We start from the raw sequence: 21,233 nt of genomic DNA, 5'->3' as shown, positions 1-21,233 counted from the left end.
CACACTATACCATTCACATTCTCCCCAACTAACTATATCATCTTCTGTTAGGAATGTCTCACTAACGCCAATAACTTTTGGACGGGATAAGCCAACTAATGCCAAAAATTCCTCCTGCTTGTTCCTTATGCTCCTGGCATTAATGTACATAAAGTGCAAAACCTAGGCCAACCCTTATCTTGTCGCCTTATAATTACCATCCCATTCTAGTTTGTTACCATTGGTATCAACTCATGCAGGGCCTCACCAACCCGAAGGTGGACCGTACCCGGGCGGCAACATTGGTGAATGCCACATGCAATTTCTTTTAGTTATTTTTTTAAGGCTCGGCCGATAAAAGTTTGCACCCAAGTAGAAAATACCCTTGGCGCGCTCCTGAACTCATGCGTATTATACACATTCTTACTCCCAAACTGTCTCACTTATGCCTGCATATTCATTCAACAGCTTCCCCCCCACACACACCTCTAAAAGCTGTAGTTTCCCTGATTGCATTATATTCGACAATTTTTTTTTCACTCTCGCTCTTAATTTTGCGAAGGTTATTACGTGAGTTCCGCAAAACTATGATTTTTTTTATCTTTTCATTCGAAACAAAGAATAATTTTCTTCTTTAGCATCTACATCTTTAGCATTTTCTTCTAACTTAGCATCACATTTCACATCTGAACAAATGCTACAGTATAAAATAAAGCCGTTTAGACGCTATTAAATTAGCTAAAACAATCATAAATAAAGTTTTTCAATATTTTCATATCTGTTAATGGGTAATTTTAAATAAATGTCAGAACTAAAGACGCGTTCGTCTGTTTCTCTGATTTAAGACATGTTCATTGAGCTGTCTTTGGATATTTTAAATTATTTTTTATTTGAAATTTCGGTGAGTGAATAAGCATACATTCTCTCTATCTCCCTCTATAATCCATCTTGTTCCATACTTGCCGGTTGAGAAGAATGGCTAAGGGTAAGTGTCCTCTGTTGTGCGATGTAGTTATTGAATGCACATATTTTTTCTTTGTGTTTTTTATTTATTTATTTTTAATGTAATGATGTAGAAATGTTATTTGCAGTTATATATTATATATATATATTTTGATGTAAAATAAAGATATTTTATGAAGTTTTCTTAAATGTTACTTCCACGTGTCGTATTGCATCGTGGCATCCGCTTATTCGTCAGCGCCATTCATCCCTTGTATGCGTGGCTTTGCACTGTAATTGTGCTGAGCGTTGTCTGTAAACTAATACTATTTGAAAGTTTGTATCATAAAGAATAAAATCATTTATTGAAAACTTCGCTTCGATCACTTTAGAAATATTGTCCGATAGTGATCCCATTATGCTCGTATTGATAACTAATTAGTATAATATTGTGAAGTTCACAAGAAAATATTGGCCGCTCGTAGTTGTTAGTTCCCTCTTTCATTACTGTTTAGGGTTTCTACGAAATATTTCTATTTTGAAGTTTTTATTAACTAATTTAATTACTTGAGGAAAGATTAGTATGAGGGGTAAGTGATATTTCGTAATTATGTCAGAATTTAGCAGGGTTGTGCATTTGAGGCTATTTGGCGTACAAATTATAGTCAATTTGTGCTATAGCAGAAAAATACTATTAATACTTTATTTAATATTTACTATTAATAATAAAACTATTGCTGTTAGTAGAATACTGTATCTTCATTTGGAAGATAGTACTTCCAAATGATAATTATCAATAATTCTTGAATGGTAGTTTTGTTCTTTTCATTAGACATTGTTTTTAAATTTATTCAGTTCATCTAATAAAAGGGAATCAGAAGAGCAGGTTGTGTGAGTTTTCTGTCTAGAAAATTATTTTTCACACTTTTCTCTCAACCTTGTACAGGGTGTTCGGGATAAATTTGACATATTTATAATTAATTATATTTTTCCGTAAGTTACATGTATTAACACACACTTCTCTTCATTTAAAAGTTTGGACCCTTCTTCATTCATATACAATATGTCAGAAAGGATGGATAGCTGGAACCCACCTGAATCATGGAAGAGAATAACTTGTATCATGATGATTCGTGCCCGCCATCAAAATAAGGATATTACGACTGCTGCCCAATGCTCCCTGAATACAGTAAAAACAATCAGGCATGAACTAGAGACTTGCAATGGTGACTACGAGGATGTAGCAAGAAGAAAGATCCCTAGCAGACGATCTGATTGCGTTCGTACAGCAGAATTCCTCGCAAATCTGCAGGAACAGGTGTTGAAGAACCCTGGCATTGGAATTCGGGCTTTGTTCGTGGAGTTGCTAACTGTAGTCAAGCCCTGGATAACAAGGGTAGCCAATGGTAGGCCGTATGTATGGCAGCAGGATTCGGCCCCTTGCCACACCTCTGGGAAAAGTCAAAAATGGTTGTCTGAAAATTTCTACGACTTCACCAGTCCAAATGTTTGGCCTCCAAACTCCCCAGACCTTAACCCCATGGATTATTTTGTATGGGGCGCAGTTGAAAAAGACACCAATCGCACTTCCAGTAATACAAAAGCCCAGTTAATGGATAAAATTAAAACAGTTTTTGCGGCCCTTCCCAGGGAGACTGTAGCATCAGCTTGTTCGAGGTTCCGAAGCAGAATTGAAGCTGTGATCGATGCTAATGGTGGTTATTTTGAGTAAATCTTGTTGATAGTATTGTAATTAACTCTGCCTGTAATGTTTTTTTGTCAATTCATTAAATTTAATAGATACAAAGAAGATTTTCTTTTTCCTTACGAAACTGTCAAATTTATCCCGAACACCCTGTATTTGGTTATGTTTTGTTGATATATTTGCAGTCTGGTCGCCACTCAGAGTCAGAATTACTTCAGTTTGTAATCAAATTGAACTCTGTACCAACATATCAAAGTCACTATTGAGTGTGAATCCAATAACCATTTACTCGTTTTGGATCCCTTAATAATTTGAAATCCTACAAGTTACGTTGCATTTTCAGCTTATCGAAATTCAGCCTTTTCTGTCAGATACAATCACTTGTTCTCACACCATTCATCATAGAAGATTATCAAGAGTCTTGTATATAGAGCTTATTTGCTATCTTGGGACAGATTAGCCATTCTGTTTTGATTAGAATTTTTCCCCTATTTAGGAGAGTGAATGAAGATATTAGGAAGCTGGCTAGTGAAAGAATGAGAGTAGGTGTGAGAGAATGGCATCGTAGAGCAAGGGAGGAGAAAGGCAAGTGATTGGGAGAGGCAAGAGAAGAAATTGCAGAAAGTAGAGAGTGTGGAAGTCTGCACGGTTACGTGCTCCGTAACCATATGCCTGGGAAAGGAGTGTCCTGCATTAGATTCTCATTGCTGATGTGAGAAGCTTAAGGATCTTTCTCAGACATAGCCAAGTTAGTCAGTCTTGGGCATGGACTGCAGGGTTTTCCTCCCCACTTTATCTGCGGTTTTTTCCTCTCACAAAGCAGGCAAACTGGTCTTAAGAACACAACGTTTCACAGACAGTTATACATGGTTCAGTGTGGGGGTAACGACTTCACCTCTTAGTGAGTTATGAAACCCAAAAATGGGATGCCAAGGCACTACATGGGGCTATAGAGCAATGAAGAAGAGTGCAGTGGATAGAAAGACAAGAGGGAGGAGGGAAAGTGGTAGAGAAAGGAAAGAGAGATTTGAAACAGTGCCAGAGATGTGAGAGCAGGATAAATGAATCCGTTCAGAGTATCATATATAACGAGAGATTCATGGTGTGCAGAGTAGAGTGCCAGATGAGTGCTTGTCTGGTGTAACAAGTGTGGCAATAGCAGGAGGAGTGAAAATGTAGAGATGATAATAATGGCTAGTATGAGAGACCTGAGTGTGAATCATGTAGCATGACATTTCAGATTAATGTTGTGCAGCAGAAATGTGTCCGAGGAAGGATACTGAGCATGTTTTCCTCAGTATTATAATATAGAGTAGAGAAGATGAGCACTGACTGATGATGAATAAGATGATAGTAAAGTGTAGGAAGAGAGTTTTTGAATATGCAGATGGGATAGAAGAGCTGTATGCAAGAGATGAATTACATTTGAATGCAGAATAGTGCAGGCATTTGGAGAGATCTGTCTTCTGGACAAGTGAATGTTAGGGAAAGGAAACTAGAATTGCACTGGTGGAACATAGCCTGGATGATCTCATGTGGCTTGAGAAATGAGTGTCACTACATATAGGTGTAGTATGACATGAATAATAATGGCTCTAAAATCCCTGACAATGTGCTGGTTTTTTGTATACAAATGCTAGGAGCATTAGGAATAAAGGGAATGAGTTTGTTGCATTCATTGATTGTCTCTCCAAAGATTGTTGGTATTAGTGAAACTTTAACTGAGGTGAATGTTCTAACAGGGCTAGAAATTGAATGGTATAGCATATTTCAGCAGGAGGAAAGGTAAATGTGGGGGTGAAGTTTTACTCATGATAGATGAATCTGTCAGGGTGGAGAATTACCGTGAAAATAACACTAATAATGTTGAGAGTATGGTGTGAGATAAATATAAGATAAAGTATTTAGTGGGATGTTTCTATAGAATGGGATATAGTGGGTGTAGTGGTTGAGACAGTTGTAGGTGTCCTCCCACGATGAGTCTTCAGACTCCTTGGAGGTATCAGGAATAATAATAATATAGATGGTGATAGCAGGAAAGTTTATGCAGATAATGGCAAGTGATCATTATGGGGAGACTTCAAGTATAGTGATATAAACTGGGCAGAGGAGACAACATGCTATAATAAGAGAACTGAATTTTTAGGTTTTTTTCAGGGACAACTGTCTTAGGCAGCATATGGTCAAGGGGGTTTTGGATTTGGTCTTAGCATCATAGGATCTAGTTGACAGATGTCATGCTTACTGTGAGAGTGACTGTATAGTCCTAACTTGGAAGATGAATAGAAGGTATTAAGGCAGAAGGAATTTGTGGTATTATAAGGCAAGCGACTCTCAGACTTTGAAATCAGCTTGCAGTAATATAATAGATGAAAGAATTTGAAGGAAAGGGAGAAGTCAGTAATGCATGGGAGATACTTATTAAAAAAATCTTGACAGCAGTGACAGATTATATACTTAGAGTGAAGCAAATAAAGAAATTGGTGAATGAAATAAAGAAATGGATGATGAGAAATAAAAGGAAACGCAGATGAGAAAGATTATAGAAGACAGAGGTGGAGGACATTTGCATAAGGAATAGTGATGTTTGCTAGAAAAGTGACTAGTATTCTATGGAGATAAAAATTAGAATGTGAGAGGAGAAGAATATCAAGGAGTATATATATATATATATATATATATATATACATACAGGGTGTTCGGGATAAATTTGACAGTTTTGTAAGGAAAAAGAAAATCTTCTTTGTATCTATTAAATTTAATGAATTGACAAAAAAACATTACAGGCAGAGTTAATTACAATACTATCAACAAGATTTACTCAAAATAACCCCCATTAGCATCGATCACAGCTTCAATTCTGCTTCGGAACCTCGAACAAGCTGATGCTACAGTCTCCCTGGGAAGGGCCGCAAAAACTGTTTTAATTTTATCCATTAACTGGGCTTTTGTATTACTGGAAGTGCGATTGGTGTCTTTTTCAACTGCGCCCCATACAAAATAATCCATGGGGTTAAGGTCTGGGGAGTTTGGAGGCCAAACATTTGGACTGGTGAAGTCGTAGAAATTTTCAGACAACCATTTTTGACTTTTCCTAGAGGTGTGGCAAGGGGCCGAATCCTGCTGCCATACATACGGCCTACCATTGGCTACCCTTGTTATCCAGGGCTTGACTACAGTTAGCAACTCCACGAACAAAGCCCAAATTCCAATGCCAGGGTTCTTCAACACCTGTTCCTGCAGATTTGCGAGGAATTCTGCTGTACGAACGCAATCAGATCGTCTGCTAGGGATCTTTCTTCTTGCTACATCCTCGTAGTCACCATTGCAAGTCTCTAGTTCATGCCTGATTGTTTTTACTGTATTCAGGGAGCATTGGGAAGCAGTCGTAATATCCTTATTTTGATGGCGGGCACGAATCGTCATGATACAAGGTATTCTCTTCCATGATTCAGGTGGGTTCCAGCTATCCATCCTTTCTGACATCTTGTATATGAATGAAGAAGGGTCCAAACTTTTAAACGAAGAGAAGTGTGTGTTAATACATGTAACTTACGGAAAAATATAATTAATTATAAATATGTCAAATTTATCCCGAACACCCTGTATATAATATACACACACCCACCCACCATATTTTTCCGTGTATAAGACTACTTTTTTCTAAAATTTTTAGACCAAAAATTGGGGGTCGTCTTATACACAGGGGTAACCGGTTGAGGGCCTATGGTTGCCATGGTGAAACTGCTGGTACCTTGTCTTGGCAAACAGGCAGAAGCCTGTTCGTGGAGACAAGGTACTGGCAGAACTCTGAAAACATTAGTACATCTGCAACTTGTTGGCAGAGTAAGTTAATGCATTAACAATATTTTGAGCACTAGCCCATAAAAATATCCAAAAATAAAAAAAAAACAATTGTCATATTCTTCAAAATTCAAATTAAAAGTCATCAATTATGCAAAAGAACATGGAAATAAAGTTTCAGAGAGACAGTTTGGACCTTCTCCCACTGAATATGATTAGACAGCAGAGAAAACAGGAAGAACAACTACTGGGGATGCCAAAAAAAGAAGAGGGCCTTAAGAGGAAAACCATCAAAATGGCCAAACTTGGAGCAGATGCTTAATACTTGAATTATGGAGCAGCGCCAGAGTGGGATATGTGTATCAACCAAGTTTATTCAGTATGAGGCAAAATGGTTTGCAAGAGAAATAAACATTATTTAAATAAACACAGGAAAGGCAAAATGGTGCTTCAACTTAATGAGGAGAGAAGCGTTGTCCATGAGAACACAAACCAAGTTAGCCCAGAAAATGCATCTTAGTATGTATCATAAAAATATTACCTAATTACTAAATATACTTTGAATATTTAAAAAAATATCAAATGTGTTCTGTTTTATGTTTAAAATATTGATTTCTTAATTTTGGGTTCGAAAAAGTAGGGTTTGTCTTATGCATGGAAAAATACGCATGTGTGTATGTGTATATATATTCTATTCTATATATATATAAAAACATATGCCGAAATTTTAGACATTTTTATATGTTTTTTTGTCTCTTTGTTTTGAAACATCCAACAGTGTGTTTGCCTTCATGCGACAAATACATTGTTGTCTCATGTCTCGAGTCAGAATTGAAGGAGAACTGGCTTACCAGCCCTGAACTCGGGGGGGGGGGTACCCTGTAGGTACCAGGGAGGTAGATTTCCCCCTAGTGTATATGGCAAGTAGGAGGAAAAATGATAGTGGATGGATTACCTTGCTGGATTGAGATGGGACTTTGGTGACTAATGCATATGACATAGTTGAGAGCTCTTTAATGATCACTATCAGTGTTCCATCCTAGTACAGCAGGCTTTATTCCTAGATGAATAAGAATTGGTGAAGTGTTAGAAGTGAATGAAGATGTATTCCATTGTGTATGCTAAATATCAGTTTTAAGGTCATGCATTGTGGAACTGACTGTACTATTAACTTGGCTGTTTAATGAAAATCTTGCAATGGGACAGGTTCCTGGAGAGTGGAAGGAGGGCAAGATTAGTGCCATTGTGTAAATGTGGTGGTAGAATGGAGGTATCAAACTATAGGCCTGTTTCTATTCCTTCTTGTGGTTAAGATTTTGGATAAATTGCTAAGAACTCATACAGAATTGGACAGATGAGGGCAATATTTATTATTATTATTACCCCATGATCTCATGGAGTCAAGACTCATCTGGGAGGTCCTTTTATCACACACACAGCTCATCATATCATGTCTTGAACACACTCAAACTCCTTGCAGACACCACACTCTCAGGCAAGGCATTCCAGTCATTTACAACTGCACGAAAAAACCTGCCTCTCACTCCCCTACTCACACACCTTCTTTATAGTTTCCAGGGATGACCTGGTTCTCCCACTATGCAAGCCAGCATGGATTAAAGGATTCTTTTGTTTTAATTATTTGGTTACCTTTTACAGTAATAGTAATTTGCTTACAAGTTTCAGTAAGGAAATACCGTGAGTAGACATATTACTAACTATTATAATAACGGAATTAACTGAAGTAAATTATTCTTTATTTGTAGAATTTTCACCTGAGTATCACAGGCATCATCAGTACAGGTACAAGGCTAATTAAACACTAACTGTTATATTCACAAAGCGCCACCTAAGTAGCCTAGGTTAAATTTCCTAAGTTTATAATTTCCAATATCTCCTGCTATTGCCAACTACTTCATGGAGCATTTCGAACAGCATATCCTTGACAACATTACACTCAAATAAATCGAAGGGACAGCAATGGGTAATCCAATATCTCCTGCTATTGCCAACTACTTCATGGAGCATTTTGAACAGCGTATCCTTGACAACATTACACCCAGACCTAACATTTGGTTCAGATATGTGGACGACATTTTTGCCATATGGAACGGCACCTCAGAAGAACTACAACAGTTTCTCTCAAAAATTAATGCACTTCATCCAAGGATCCAGTTCACCCTTGAAGTAGAAGTAAATAAGCAATTAGCCTTTCTAGACCTCTTAATTCTTCACCAACCAGATGGCTATCTATAATTCACAGTCTATAGGAAAGAGACTCATACAGGCCAGTATATCCACACTGAATCACCATCCCGGCCAAAAGGCAGGTACTATAAAAACTAGTTCATAGAGCCAACTTCGTTTGTTCTTCAGAAGAAAAGAATTACAGTATATTAATTCCTCCTTCATATCCAATGGCTATAAGAAGTCCTTCATAAAAAGAGCTTTAAGTAGTCGTGCTCCAGTATCCTCTTTAAGTACAGGAGAACCTACACATACCTATCCCCTATGTACACGGGGTTAGTGAACGCATAGCTTAGGTGCTAAAACCATTAAATATCTGTGTGGCTTTCCGACTCCTCAGAAAAATCTCCACATTCCTAATGTCGCCAAAGTACAAGCTCCCACACCTCAGCTATCCAGGTGTCTACCAGATTCCCTGCTTGTGTGGATTATTATATTTCAGACAAACAGGAAGATCTGCTCAGGTCCAGTTAGAAGAACACCAGTCGTACATCCAGTACCTTGAACCTGAACAGTCTGGAATTGCAGAACATGCCCTCAACACTAGACATAGAGTTAAGTGGAACAAGACAAAAGTCATTCACAAAAGTCTGTTCCTAATGGAACGGCTATACAAAGAAACATGTGAAACATTACTTCATTCCCTAACCTAAACAGATCCAATGGTGTATGTCTTTCCCCCTTGTGGGAGATAGTACTTTATAAAGCAGCAAATCTTTCCTAACATATAATTGTATCACAAAGTCAACAACAAACGATGTATTTTCCACCCGTAACAAAACAGGAACTGAAATGAGCAATCCTACAACTAAAACCAAAGACCACTCCAGGAATAGACAAAAGAAGACTCACAGACCTTATAATACACTTTGAACAAAGAAATCCAATACTTTTGAAACTCGTGAACAGAATATTCGACATAGGCATTATTCCACAACAATTAAAAACTGCAGTAATTACGCAAATATAGAAACACGGCAAAAGAAACGATACTCAGAACTACAGACCAATAGCTATGCTACCAGTCATCTCAAAAATTCTAGAAAAAATGATACACACCAGACTACAGATCTATTTACAGAAATAAAACATCATCTCACAAAACGAATACGGCTTTCAGAAAACAAAAAGCACCATTACTTTATTAGAAGACATCGCTGACACAATAAACAAAGCTCTCGACAAAAACAAGTACGACGTCCTTATACTGCTGGACCTAACCAAAGCATTTGATTCACTTGAACATGACATACTACTTGCCAAGCTATACTCAATAGGTATAAGAGGAACACTGCATACATGGTTCAAGAACTACCTCTCAAACAGAATAGAAGTAACAAAAATAGGAACGTCACAGTTGGAGTATACAAATAAAACACGGTGTGCCTCAAAGGTGCCATATCACCCACTCTATTCAACACATACATTAACAATGTTCATAACATATTCATAAGAAGTCAATTATTTCAATATGCAGATGACACTGCACTACTAGCAATCCACACTGACATTAACACAGCTCTGCAAAGTACAAGACCTAAATGAAATCGCAACATACTTCCACCAAAACGCAATTCTAATCAACGGCAGCAAAACACGGATGTTGATAATACACAACCCAAGAATCATACTCCCTGCATCGCTATCGATACATTGTCACACATACTGATGCATTAACAACAAAAATACCAGCCAATGTTCCGAAATCAAACTTGTAATACACGCATATAAAAAAAAATTACAAAAAAATTAAATTTTTTTTTAAAATTATAATTGAATAATTAAATAATTATTATTTAATAATTAAATAACTAAATTAAATTTAAATAATTTAAAAAAATAATTAAATAAATTTAGGAAATTTAACCTTAGCTACTTAGGTGGTGCTTTGTAAATATAACAGTTATTGTTTAATTAGCCTTGTACCTGTACTGATAATGCCTGTGATACTCAGGTGAAAATTCTACGAATAAAGAATAATTTACGTGAGTTAATTCCGTTATTATAATAGTTAGTAATTTGGTTACCTTTTACAATAGATTAACAAGAGCAGTAGATGAGGGTAAGGCATACAAGGCCCTTGGTACAGCTCACCTTTTGGCATCATGGTACTTTTTAGAGTAGGAAAGTTACAAATGATGTTCTATGGGGTTCAGTACTGGGACCATTACTGATCACTATCAGTGTTCAATCTTCATATCAATGATATTGTCACAGGACTACTGGGAGCAATTTACAGGATTTGAACAAGCCAGAAAGGTGGCAAATGAATGGGGATGTCAAGGGATCCACAAATGGGATACTTCATTCTCACTTTGTGGAGTATAGTGGAAAAAGTGGAGGAAGCACAGGATCATGAGGTGATTGTAGATAGAAATTTGAAGTGCAGAAGACATTGCAAAAGATATCACAGAGAATTGTTGCATTGTTGATAAGGACATTGACCACAAGAGAAAAAAAAGTGTGGTGGTCACATTTATAAAGCTTTGATCAGACTACACCTGGATTTGCTTTGATCTGATCACATGTCAGGGCAAAAAAAATGTTGATTGAAGATAGACTGAGTACATGCAGACTGTAGTTTGGTGGATAGAAGACAGAGGTGGGGGATATGATTGAGACATATAAGCTGTTGAAGGGTTATTGTATTGCCCCTGAGGAAATTTTTCATATGGTAAAAGGAGAGGAAGGACAAGGGGAAATCCCTGAAGGTTATAAAAGGAAGTGGTGAAGGTAAGAAGTTTTTATATGCAGAGTAGTTGGAGCATGGAATGCTTTGCCTGAGAGTGATCAAAGTGCAAACATGGGATGAGTTTAAGAAGTGGTATGATGGGCTTTATTAGCTAGTGTTGACCTCCCACAATGAGTTGATTCTATAGAGGTCAAGGTAATTTTTGGAATCCGACAAGTCTAGCCTTGCTTCTCATGCTTGTGACACTAGGCACAGTTATTTATTTGTTCATTCCAACAGGTTCAGATTTGAATACATTTTCCTTGAAACACTATGAAATCATTTGAACGTTAACCATTCTATTTTTTATCTATGCAATTTGCAATTGTTTTCAAACTTGAAATAACGTGATCCTATCACCAGGAAGTAGGCACTTGCTTTAACTGTCCTTGATTCATATTTTGAAGTTCTGTCTGTTGATCTGCATAATATGTGGCATGAAATATATCAGTTTTTGAATAAAATTCTATATTTTTTTTACATGTGTAGGCCATGAAAGTTTCTATATAGTCTGGGGATATCAGGTCAAAATTCGCAAGTGTTATGCACTTATGAGAAGTGCAAGGAACTACAGTGTGATGTTATAAAATGTCATAAGAAAGTGACTAACACTAAAGTATTTGTCAATCTATATGTGGACTATTGTATATAGATTGGGTTGTCTGGATTTCTGGGGTAGGATGAATAAATGCTAGGAGTTACAACTTGAATAAATGATTTCATTGCTCTGTGTGAGATTACCATCCTGCTTATTGTAGGCAGTGGCCTACAGAAATACTTGATGTGTAAAGCTGGATTTTTGAATTATCTAACCCTTAGTCATTTTATAGACTGAATTGGGTTGTCTAAAAAAAGTAATAGTATCAAGACTGTTAGTTTGTAAGAATAGAATGAAGGAAATGTGAATTTCTGAGTTTAATGGGGAGAGAGAGAGAGATGCAACTTGTGGCTTACATACTTTGGTATTATGTCATCAAACGGATACATAGTTTTTTTTTTTTTTTTTTTTTTTTTTTTCAAGAGGATATTGGGAAAGCAAGAGATTGCCTCTGAAGATGTCATGAACTACAGATCTTTAGGAACAATATTTTGCTCTGAATAAGTGGTTTCTTCACTCATGATTAACTTCAGTTTTTGTTATTTACTCCAGATTCTGATGCTACCATTGTATTAGTAAAGACATTGCATGTATCAGTTTCATATGAATTTTACTGAAATCAATTTCATTCATTGTCATTTGGGATCAGATTATTAAATAAAACTACTTGTTTATTTTAGGTATAATATTATTAGGGATATTTGCAGTGAGCATTGTGGGACAGGCGCTCACACCCTCCACATACTTGACATCAGCCGATCGCACAAGACTAAATCAGGTATTTTCCACTGCATGGCCACTCACAGATCTGATCACTGCTCATTATGCTATTTTAGGGTATACTCTTCTGCAGGAAACTATACCCAATGCTCAGGTAAGAATATATATAACACACACACACACACATAATTATTATATTATTAAAATAATTATATTATATATATATCTCCTAAAAGCTCCCTCAAAATGCTTGAAATACAGAGGAGAGCAATTAGACTAATAAATGACCCAACTCACTCCCCTAACTTTCACATAGATGTTTAGTCTCTGGATCCTTTCTTTTAATGTTACACGGTGATCAGCATTCAATTTCGAAATTATGGATTTTACAACCGTGATTTACAACCAACTGCGATTTTACAACTAACCCTTTTTATTATCTCGATGTTTCGATCTTCATATCAAGATCATCATCTGGAGCATAGACAAATATACAAGACAAGCTGAGTTACATTACAAACCATAAGCTAGAGAAACAATGATTTGATCACATGTTATTCTACTAGCATGACCTAGTGAAAAAAGAAAAATAAAATAAATATGGAGTATACCGTATTCATTGCACCTGTAACATACCATATATAGGAGAAACAGGATGCACAAATCTGAAAACAAACCCCAACTCAACATCACCAGAGTTAAAGATTGGTACTATCAATGTAAGAAGCCTGAATGGCAAAGAAATGGAGCTAGCTGAGGAATTAGATAAGTACCAGATCGACATAATAGGGGTGACTGAAACAAAAAAGACCAAAACTGGCGAGATCTTTCTGGGCAATAAATACAAAATGTTATATTCAGGCAATGACAATCAAGGAAAAGGAGTAGCCATAGTATTCAACACAAAATACGAGGCTAAGCTTCTTGAATGGCAGTCAGTCTCAAGTAGAGTAATGTGGACAAATATGAGAATGGGGAACTGGACAATGAGACTTATTTGTGCCTATGGTCCCACAGAAGGTTCTACTAAGGTAGAAGTGGAGGAATTTTTTGAGGCTTTAGAAAAAGCAACTGACACAATGAAAAAGGAAAAGTTGGTCCTTGTTGGGGATCTAAATAGCAGAGTAGGAAATGATTGTGAGACATACAAAAATATTTTGGGAAAATTTGGAGAAAAGAGCAAAGCTAATAATAATGGCAAATATCTGTTGGATTTCTGCTCAAGACATGGACTGGTTATTACTAACACCATGTTCCAACATAAAAATGTGCACAAATTCACATGGAGAGAAGAGGCTAGGAATAAGAAAAGTCTCATTGACTATGTTATTGTTGATAGTGATGTTTTCTCCCTGGTGCAGGACACCAGAGTGTACAGAGGATTTGAAATTGGAAGTGATCACTATTTAGTCTTGAGCAGGATAAAATTGAATTTCATATTGAAAAGAATAACATGTAAGAAAGTTTTAAAGCGAATAAAAGTTGAGCAGCTCTCAGATGTGAACTGTAGACTAAAATACAGAAAGATTATTGAAAAGAAAATGAAAGAGTTTTATCATTAAAATACATCATCTTCATATCATCTTGATATGAAGATGATGATGAAGATCATCATCTTCATATCAAGATGATGATCTTGATATGAAGATCGAAACGTCGGGATAATAAAAAAAAGAGTTAGTTATAATACGGTTGTAAAATCCATAATTTTGAAAATGAAAAAAAGGAATTTGGTCTCTGGAATTTGTATATTCTATAAATATTTCTATGGAAAATGTTCATCTGAAACAGCATCAATAATTCCTCCACTCTGTGGAGGAATTATTAATGCTGTTTCAGAAAAGGAAAATAAACCCACAGAACAAGTTTCTTTTCCTTCTCCTTCATCCCTACTTCTGCTGTATACTGTGGAACAGTCTCTTCCCCCCCCCCCTCCCCAAACATTTCCCAAGGAATACAATATACAGACTTTTAAATTAAATGTAAACAAGTTTCTCCTTTCCCAACCCACTACCCATAGATGGTACTAACATACTATAGGTTGATCAACCAACCTCTCGTGTATGGGCCCAACATTTAAAAAAAATTATTTATTAGACCAATATTTTATCTTCGTTGCCAGTGCATCTTCATGGGCACAAGAGATACACCAAGCACATACATGAAGATACACCAACAGGAAGGTAAACAGACATATTGTAAATTGCTGGGATCCTAGAGTGCTAGCTGATCCTCCTAGATATGGATGGAATTTTGTTGAAGGTCTCATGATGATCCTCCAGATTTTTGGTACTGTGAAATATTCAGCTGCCTTTATGGAAAATCAAGGAGACAACTGCTACTCATAGAGGGGCACCAGTTAGGAATGTAGAATCCTGCTAGAAATACATGTGCTTGTTTCTTTGTATCCACAAAGATACTTTTAGTAACCAAGAAAAATATTGTGTAATAATTTAACACTAAAAAATTAACTATTATTACCATATGTGTAAATTTCTCTTCTAACATTAATATGCTTATGTCATTAACCCTTTGCAATATATGTATACGTCACTGTTTCAAAAACAGTAAGGTAATCACATTGTAATTACTATAGTAAAGCCATAAATTTACATTGGCATTTGAGTTTTTGCAGGGAAGGACTGCAATCTTAGCAACAACTTTTAATTTTTTTCTCATCTGTTTATGACAGAATGTGAGATGAATTTTTAATTTACTGCTCAAAGGGTTAATATAATTGTACTTCTTTAATAAAAAATCTTTTCTTTCAACCAGATGAGTCTTTGACTTCATGGGATCTTTGGTAATAATAATAATAAAGATGAAAGAGTTGAAAATTTTTTCACTTTGTTATGCTATAAATTAAAGATGCCAAGAAATTATATTCTTGTTTTCATCCTTTATACAAGTGTAAGCAAACAAAGTCACTTCACGACTGGGCTACTTGAATATAGAGTATTACTTCACAATTACTTCACATCAATTGCCTTAGCCTCTATATTCAAGTAGCCCAGTTGTGAAGTGACTTCATGTGCATACTTTATTTGCTTACACTTGGATAAAGGATGAAACCAAGAATATAATTTCTTGGCATCTTTAATTTAAAGATGGACCTATTCTCATATGGAGGCATCAGGGATTTTCATTGTGCAAAGACTGTAAACTGTTTCAATGGCATAGAAAATTTGAAAAATAATGTATCTTATTTCAAGTAAAACAAACATCAAATTCCTGACATGTACCCTAAGGAGATGTATAGAATGTTACGATAGCAATGTACGAAAAGTTATATCATTGCTAACTTATGATTGACAATTTTTCTGGCAACACTCCAGTAATAAAAAAAAAAAGTTTTTTTATAATTACAGCTATTTTGCCTGCTTCAGTTTAGGAGTACCCCTGTTTAAATGTCATTGGCTATTTACTCATGGGTTCTTAGGGCATTATGAGGGACAGGTGCCCACACCCTCCACATACTTTATGATGATACTCCATATATCAGTAATACTTTTATCTGAATTTTGAGTAGAAATATTGAGCTTGCAAAACATATGCTAGCTGTCTGAACGACTTTGAGCATGTTCTCTACAACTGAAGGTTTTTAAATTTAATAAAATTTGCTGTCCAAGAGTATTTTATGTGGCTTCTATATTCCTTGATTTCATTCAAGGAAAAATTCTAAAAATAAGGTGTTTTACACATTTCTGTATGAAATATGTTGCATGAGATGGTAGAAAACCTCTTTGAGATAGAGGATAGCACAAGTGAAAAGTATTAGGATTAAAGATTAATGAAAAAGTGGATTAAAAGAGAAATTAAATTCTACTCAAAGTTTGTAAACCTATGCCATTATTACCTTGTGTGAGGCAAGGATATTTATATTTACATAATTCAGAAGCTTTTCTCTAGATGAAACATGGAACTTTTTCAAGCTACTTCAGGCCTCTAATAACCAGATTAGCAGTGGTCTCACACTGGACACTTTTTCCCACCTGAAGACCACAAACATCCATGTCCATGGCTGAATTTGAACCTACTGCATATTGATTGGAAAGCAGGCTATAATGCTGAATGGCAACAGTACTGAGGAGTAGTTTCTGTTCTTGGAATTCTAGAAATAATATTAGATGGTATGTAGTAATGGCATAGGTATTATTTTCTTTCTGGTTTTAGTTTCTCTGTGTTATTTGCTGATGAAATGAAACAAAGTATTTCATTAAACTAGTCAAAATAAAAAATATTTTGATACCAGAAAATATTTCTAGAATGTCCTATCTCCATAAAGGCCTACACAGTGAGTTTCCTTTCTTCTTTCCTTCTCTGAGAGAAGTCAAAAATAAAAATGAATCAGGCATACACAGAAGCAGAACAAAGTCATTGATACTTTCATAAAATTAGATTTTATCCCAGAAAAAATTCCGACTCCTAATAAGATATAATAAAGATGTTTCACATATTTCTGCACACAATATGTTGGATGAGATGGTTAAGCAATAAACCTCTTGGGATAGAGGAGTACAACAATATTAGTGAGAAGAATGGTGAATAAGGCTAAAGAAAAAGTGTGTGGGATGAAAACTACAGTAAAATTTAAATTAAATTTAAAATTTATCATCACCGAGGTCTGGAAATTTGTGCAACAAGTAAAAGCTTCTTATAGATATCAAGCAAGACATCATTTTCCCTCAACATTTTAAGGGAATTATTAAAATAGCATATAAAAACCGAAGGTGGATAGCTTTGGCAAAATGATAGAGATGTTCAAGTATAGTAATAAAGCATTATTATTATTACATGACACCTCCAGGGAGTCCAAAGACTCATCAAGGGAGGGCGCCTACTCTACAACTCTCCACCACTAAATCCACTAACTACTACTACTTTCATCATCTACACCAATGCCATCTACCGTTGACCACCGCCACTAGTATTTTCACAGACAAGCACAAACATCCATGCCCATGGTGGGATTACACCATGGTGAAGAGGAGGTTTATTGAAAATGCTGAAAGTTTACTGGAAAGTTAAAGATATCTCGAAGAATTTAGGCAGGAAAAACAGATATATAAGCGACGAATGCTGGAATTATTAAGGAATTAGGAGATTAGAGCATTAGCGATTTATTAGAGAGAGAGAAGGATTGGCATTAGGTTGGAATTGGGCATTCGGCAATCACAGTGCGATAATAGCGTGTCGGCAAGTCACTCAAGCAACTAAATAAAGTCTACAAGTTGAGAAGCAGTTAGCTAATAAGTTTCTGAATAACAAATAAAGCAACTGAAGATAGCTGAGTGACTACTGAATGACTAGCGATATTTTAGTTGAGATTTATTTTCAGGGCCGACCTTTCAAGGACACACTGAAACGTAAAGCATAGTAAGAAGTAACTAGAGAATAAATAGAGGCAACAGGGTTGTGTTTAATGATAGCGGTGTTTAGAATTATAGTGCCTAAAGAATTATTTGAATGCCGGAGGAATGAACATCTGTACATATAAAACCCTAAGTTAAAGAATTATTGTGTATTGCCCTAATTCAAGAGTAATCAGTAGTGCTTCATACAAGAACATCTGATTATATGTATTGTGCCCGTAAATTAATTCAGTTAATGCTAGGTTTATTTTAATGAGTGCTGTTTATTGTTAAGTGTTTACAGTTATAAAAAGTGTTTGTGTGTATGTTGATGAAGGAAGAAGATTAACGGTAAGATTATTCCATCTTTAATATTTCTGTTCAGAGAAGTGTGTGAGTTTCATCTTAGAATTCCCTGATGTTAACAGTAACTATCGCGAAGAATTAAAAGTGTCTGTTTATGAAGAGGTATTACTGCAATTTTTATTGTATTTGGAACTTAAGGAACTATGAAAAGACTGTGATATAAAGATAACAGATTTATCTTGTCAGAGTTTAATTGTACTTTTCGGAGAAGCTGAAGTGATTGTGATATCTTAATTACTGATTTGAAGTTAAGTTTAAAATTTATGATTTTAAAATTAAATGTTTGTTTTTGTTAATGAAAAGTTGTATTATGCCTGAATCTCTTTTACTGCACCATTCGTAAAATTTCGAACCAAAGCGGGAAAATTAAGTAGGTTAAATATACTCGGCCAGTATATATAATAACATCATATAAAAGAGGATAGTTGCAAGTTGGTTTTTCTTCAATTCTTGAACTAATTCAGATATAGAGTGGTGCAGTCTATAAATATAAATTTTCTCTATATTGAATTAGAAATCAACTAGCAACTTATAATTTTGTTTAAGAACATCATAGTGACTAACATGTCGGATCCAAGGTATAAATTAAGAAGTAGGATCCAACACTATGCATTAAAGGTAAGGGCCACTACGCAGCCAGTTTCAACCTTTATTGAGGTCTCATCAGTGGGATCCAGACCCCAAAAATGCCAAGGTTGAAATAATGCAGAGCTTATAAATTTTACCTAAACAAGCCACGAGGTGCTTTGACCTTATTAAATAAAAATCTCAGGATGAGAGTAAGATGTGGAAAGTTTTTTACCTTAGATATATACTATGTTAAAGATACCAAGCAATTTTATAAGCTACGTTTTAATCCTTTTTCCCAAGCAAAGACAAGTAAGTCAAGTTTGTGCTTGAACAAAAAAAAATAAATAAAAATAAAATGCTAAGGAAAGTGATTGGAGCTTACTCCACCTTTACCACGAGTTGCCTTGGACTTGAACTATATTCAGGTGCAAACTTGACTTACTTGTCTGTTTGCTTGCTTGGGACAAATTATTAAAACCTAGCTTATAAAATTGCTTGGTATCTTTAACACAGTAGTATATACCCAAGATAAAAAAACTTTCTATAACAAGTCACATGTTTGTAGCTAATATAAATTGAAGGAATATGATTGCTCCCACATTAGTGACTGTCCATGTGAAATGGCTGCTAGAAGGGAACTGACAGAGCTTGAAAAAGGCATTGTGATAGGATGCCATGTTGCAGGCCTATCTGTTCAGCAAATTGTTGACATATTGGGCCATCCCAGGTCAACAGTCAGTGATACTATATTGAGATGGAAGTGCAGGGAGTCATCTCAAGTGCTACCTGCAGTGGACAACTGCTCCACTCACCAAACACAAGCGTACATTGCTACAAAGGATAATATGTGAAACTGCCATATTAAATGCAGAGTTTTGGGCATCGACCAGAACATAAGCCTGCCCATTTAGAACCAAGGTTCACAACATGGGTTTTCATGCTAGGACTGCAATATGCAATTCCCACATTATTCAAACCAACATGTAGCATAGTCTTCAGTGGTGCAAACTCATGTTTGCACCACTGTGGGATGTGTTATAGATGGAGCAATAAATTATGCCACACCCTCTGCTGAACAGAAGAACTGGTGCAGGTTAGTGAATGTCAGAAATTCGGAGGTGGTGGTGTAATGCTATGGTCCTGTTATTTTTTCTGATTTGGCTTTGGACCATGAACTAAACTACCACGAACATTGAACTCAGGTATCTGAACATTCTGGACAATGTAGTGCTATGGAACCGATCATTGTTCCTTTTAGCAATACCATGCTCCATGTCATAAGGCTGCTGCTGTAGCTGCGTAGTTTGTGGACATGAATATCACCACACTTAATCCCAACCTATTTATTCTTCGAACTCTAGGGATGCATTCAGATACCTCATTTAAGTACTTTTTCAAAGATTTCCATGCAGAGCCCTGATCTCAACCATATCGAATATTTGTGGAATGAACTGGAACATTGGGTGAGGTTGGGAATGTCTGCCCCCCATGACCTCAATACATACCTACATGAAGAATGGTCCAAAATTTCCATTGATTGCTATTGCATGCTTGTGGAAAGTATGCACCATAGGATTGCTGCAGTCATTGCTGTGAAAGGAGATCCTATATCTTATGGTGTGCATAATGGCTGTTTGTTCATTATGTGATGGTGTCCATTGACTTCTTTTCAAGAAGTGTATATCATCCATCTATAAAGACAGTAAGGAAGACCCCAAGAATTGTATAGGAATGATTGTTTGGTTTAACAGGATATTTATTTGAATTATGAAAAATGGAATTCAAGATATCCCAATAATTTCAGAATAACTATCTGATTTTGCTGCCTTTTATATGGATAATATATTTTCTTTATGAGATATCCTCCCAAAAATTGCTCTATTTGACTTATGGATCTGGAGAAAGCTTTAGATACTGTTAGAAGTTTTTTTTCACTTGGTTAGATTATAATAAATTTAGTTTAATCCTTTATCCAAGTGTAAACAAACAAAGTTTGCACCTGAAGTATCTTCAGGACTGAGGCAACTCGTGGTAAAGGTGGACCAAGCTCTCATCACTCCTTGTCTCAGTATTTCCCATAATGCAAAGCACACCTCCTTGCTTGTATAATGCATAAGGGAAAGGTCACTTATGCATTAAGGGAAATGACCCTTCACTTCCCATAATGGGAGTGGATTTAACAGCCTGTTACTGTTCTCATTTCTGCATTTATTTGCATGT

General features: G+C 35.9%; 1 protein-coding gene across 2 annotated transcripts in view; it reads left to right on the top strand.

Moving 5' to 3' along the window:
* Positions 1 to 943: 943 nt before the first annotated feature.
* The window catches only part of OstDelta (oligosaccharide transferase delta subunit), a 196,836-nt gene continuing 176,546 nt past the window's right edge, over positions 944 to 21,233 (top strand). The window contains exons 1-2 of one of the 2 annotated variants that reach the window (XM_090392911.1): positions 944 to 964; positions 12,687 to 12,880. In XM_090392911.1, the coding sequence (XP_090249037.1) occupies positions 955 to 964; positions 12,687 to 12,880 (204 nt within the window). In that variant the 5' untranslated portion in view covers positions 944 to 954. Of the gene's footprint in view, positions 965 to 1,227; positions 1,512 to 12,686; positions 12,881 to 21,233 lie in introns of those variants that run through there. The other variant, XM_090392912.1, reaches the window with a different exon arrangement.

This window comes from Typopeltis vanoorti, chromosome 5 (genome assembly GCF_054136105.1).
Source record: "Typopeltis vanoorti isolate ZY-2024b chromosome 5, IOZ_Tvanoo_1.0, whole genome shotgun sequence".
NCBI classification, from domain to species: domain Eukaryota; kingdom Metazoa; phylum Arthropoda; class Arachnida; order Uropygi; family Thelyphonidae; genus Typopeltis; species Typopeltis vanoorti.
This window is presented reverse-complemented; position numbering and strand designations above follow the sequence as displayed.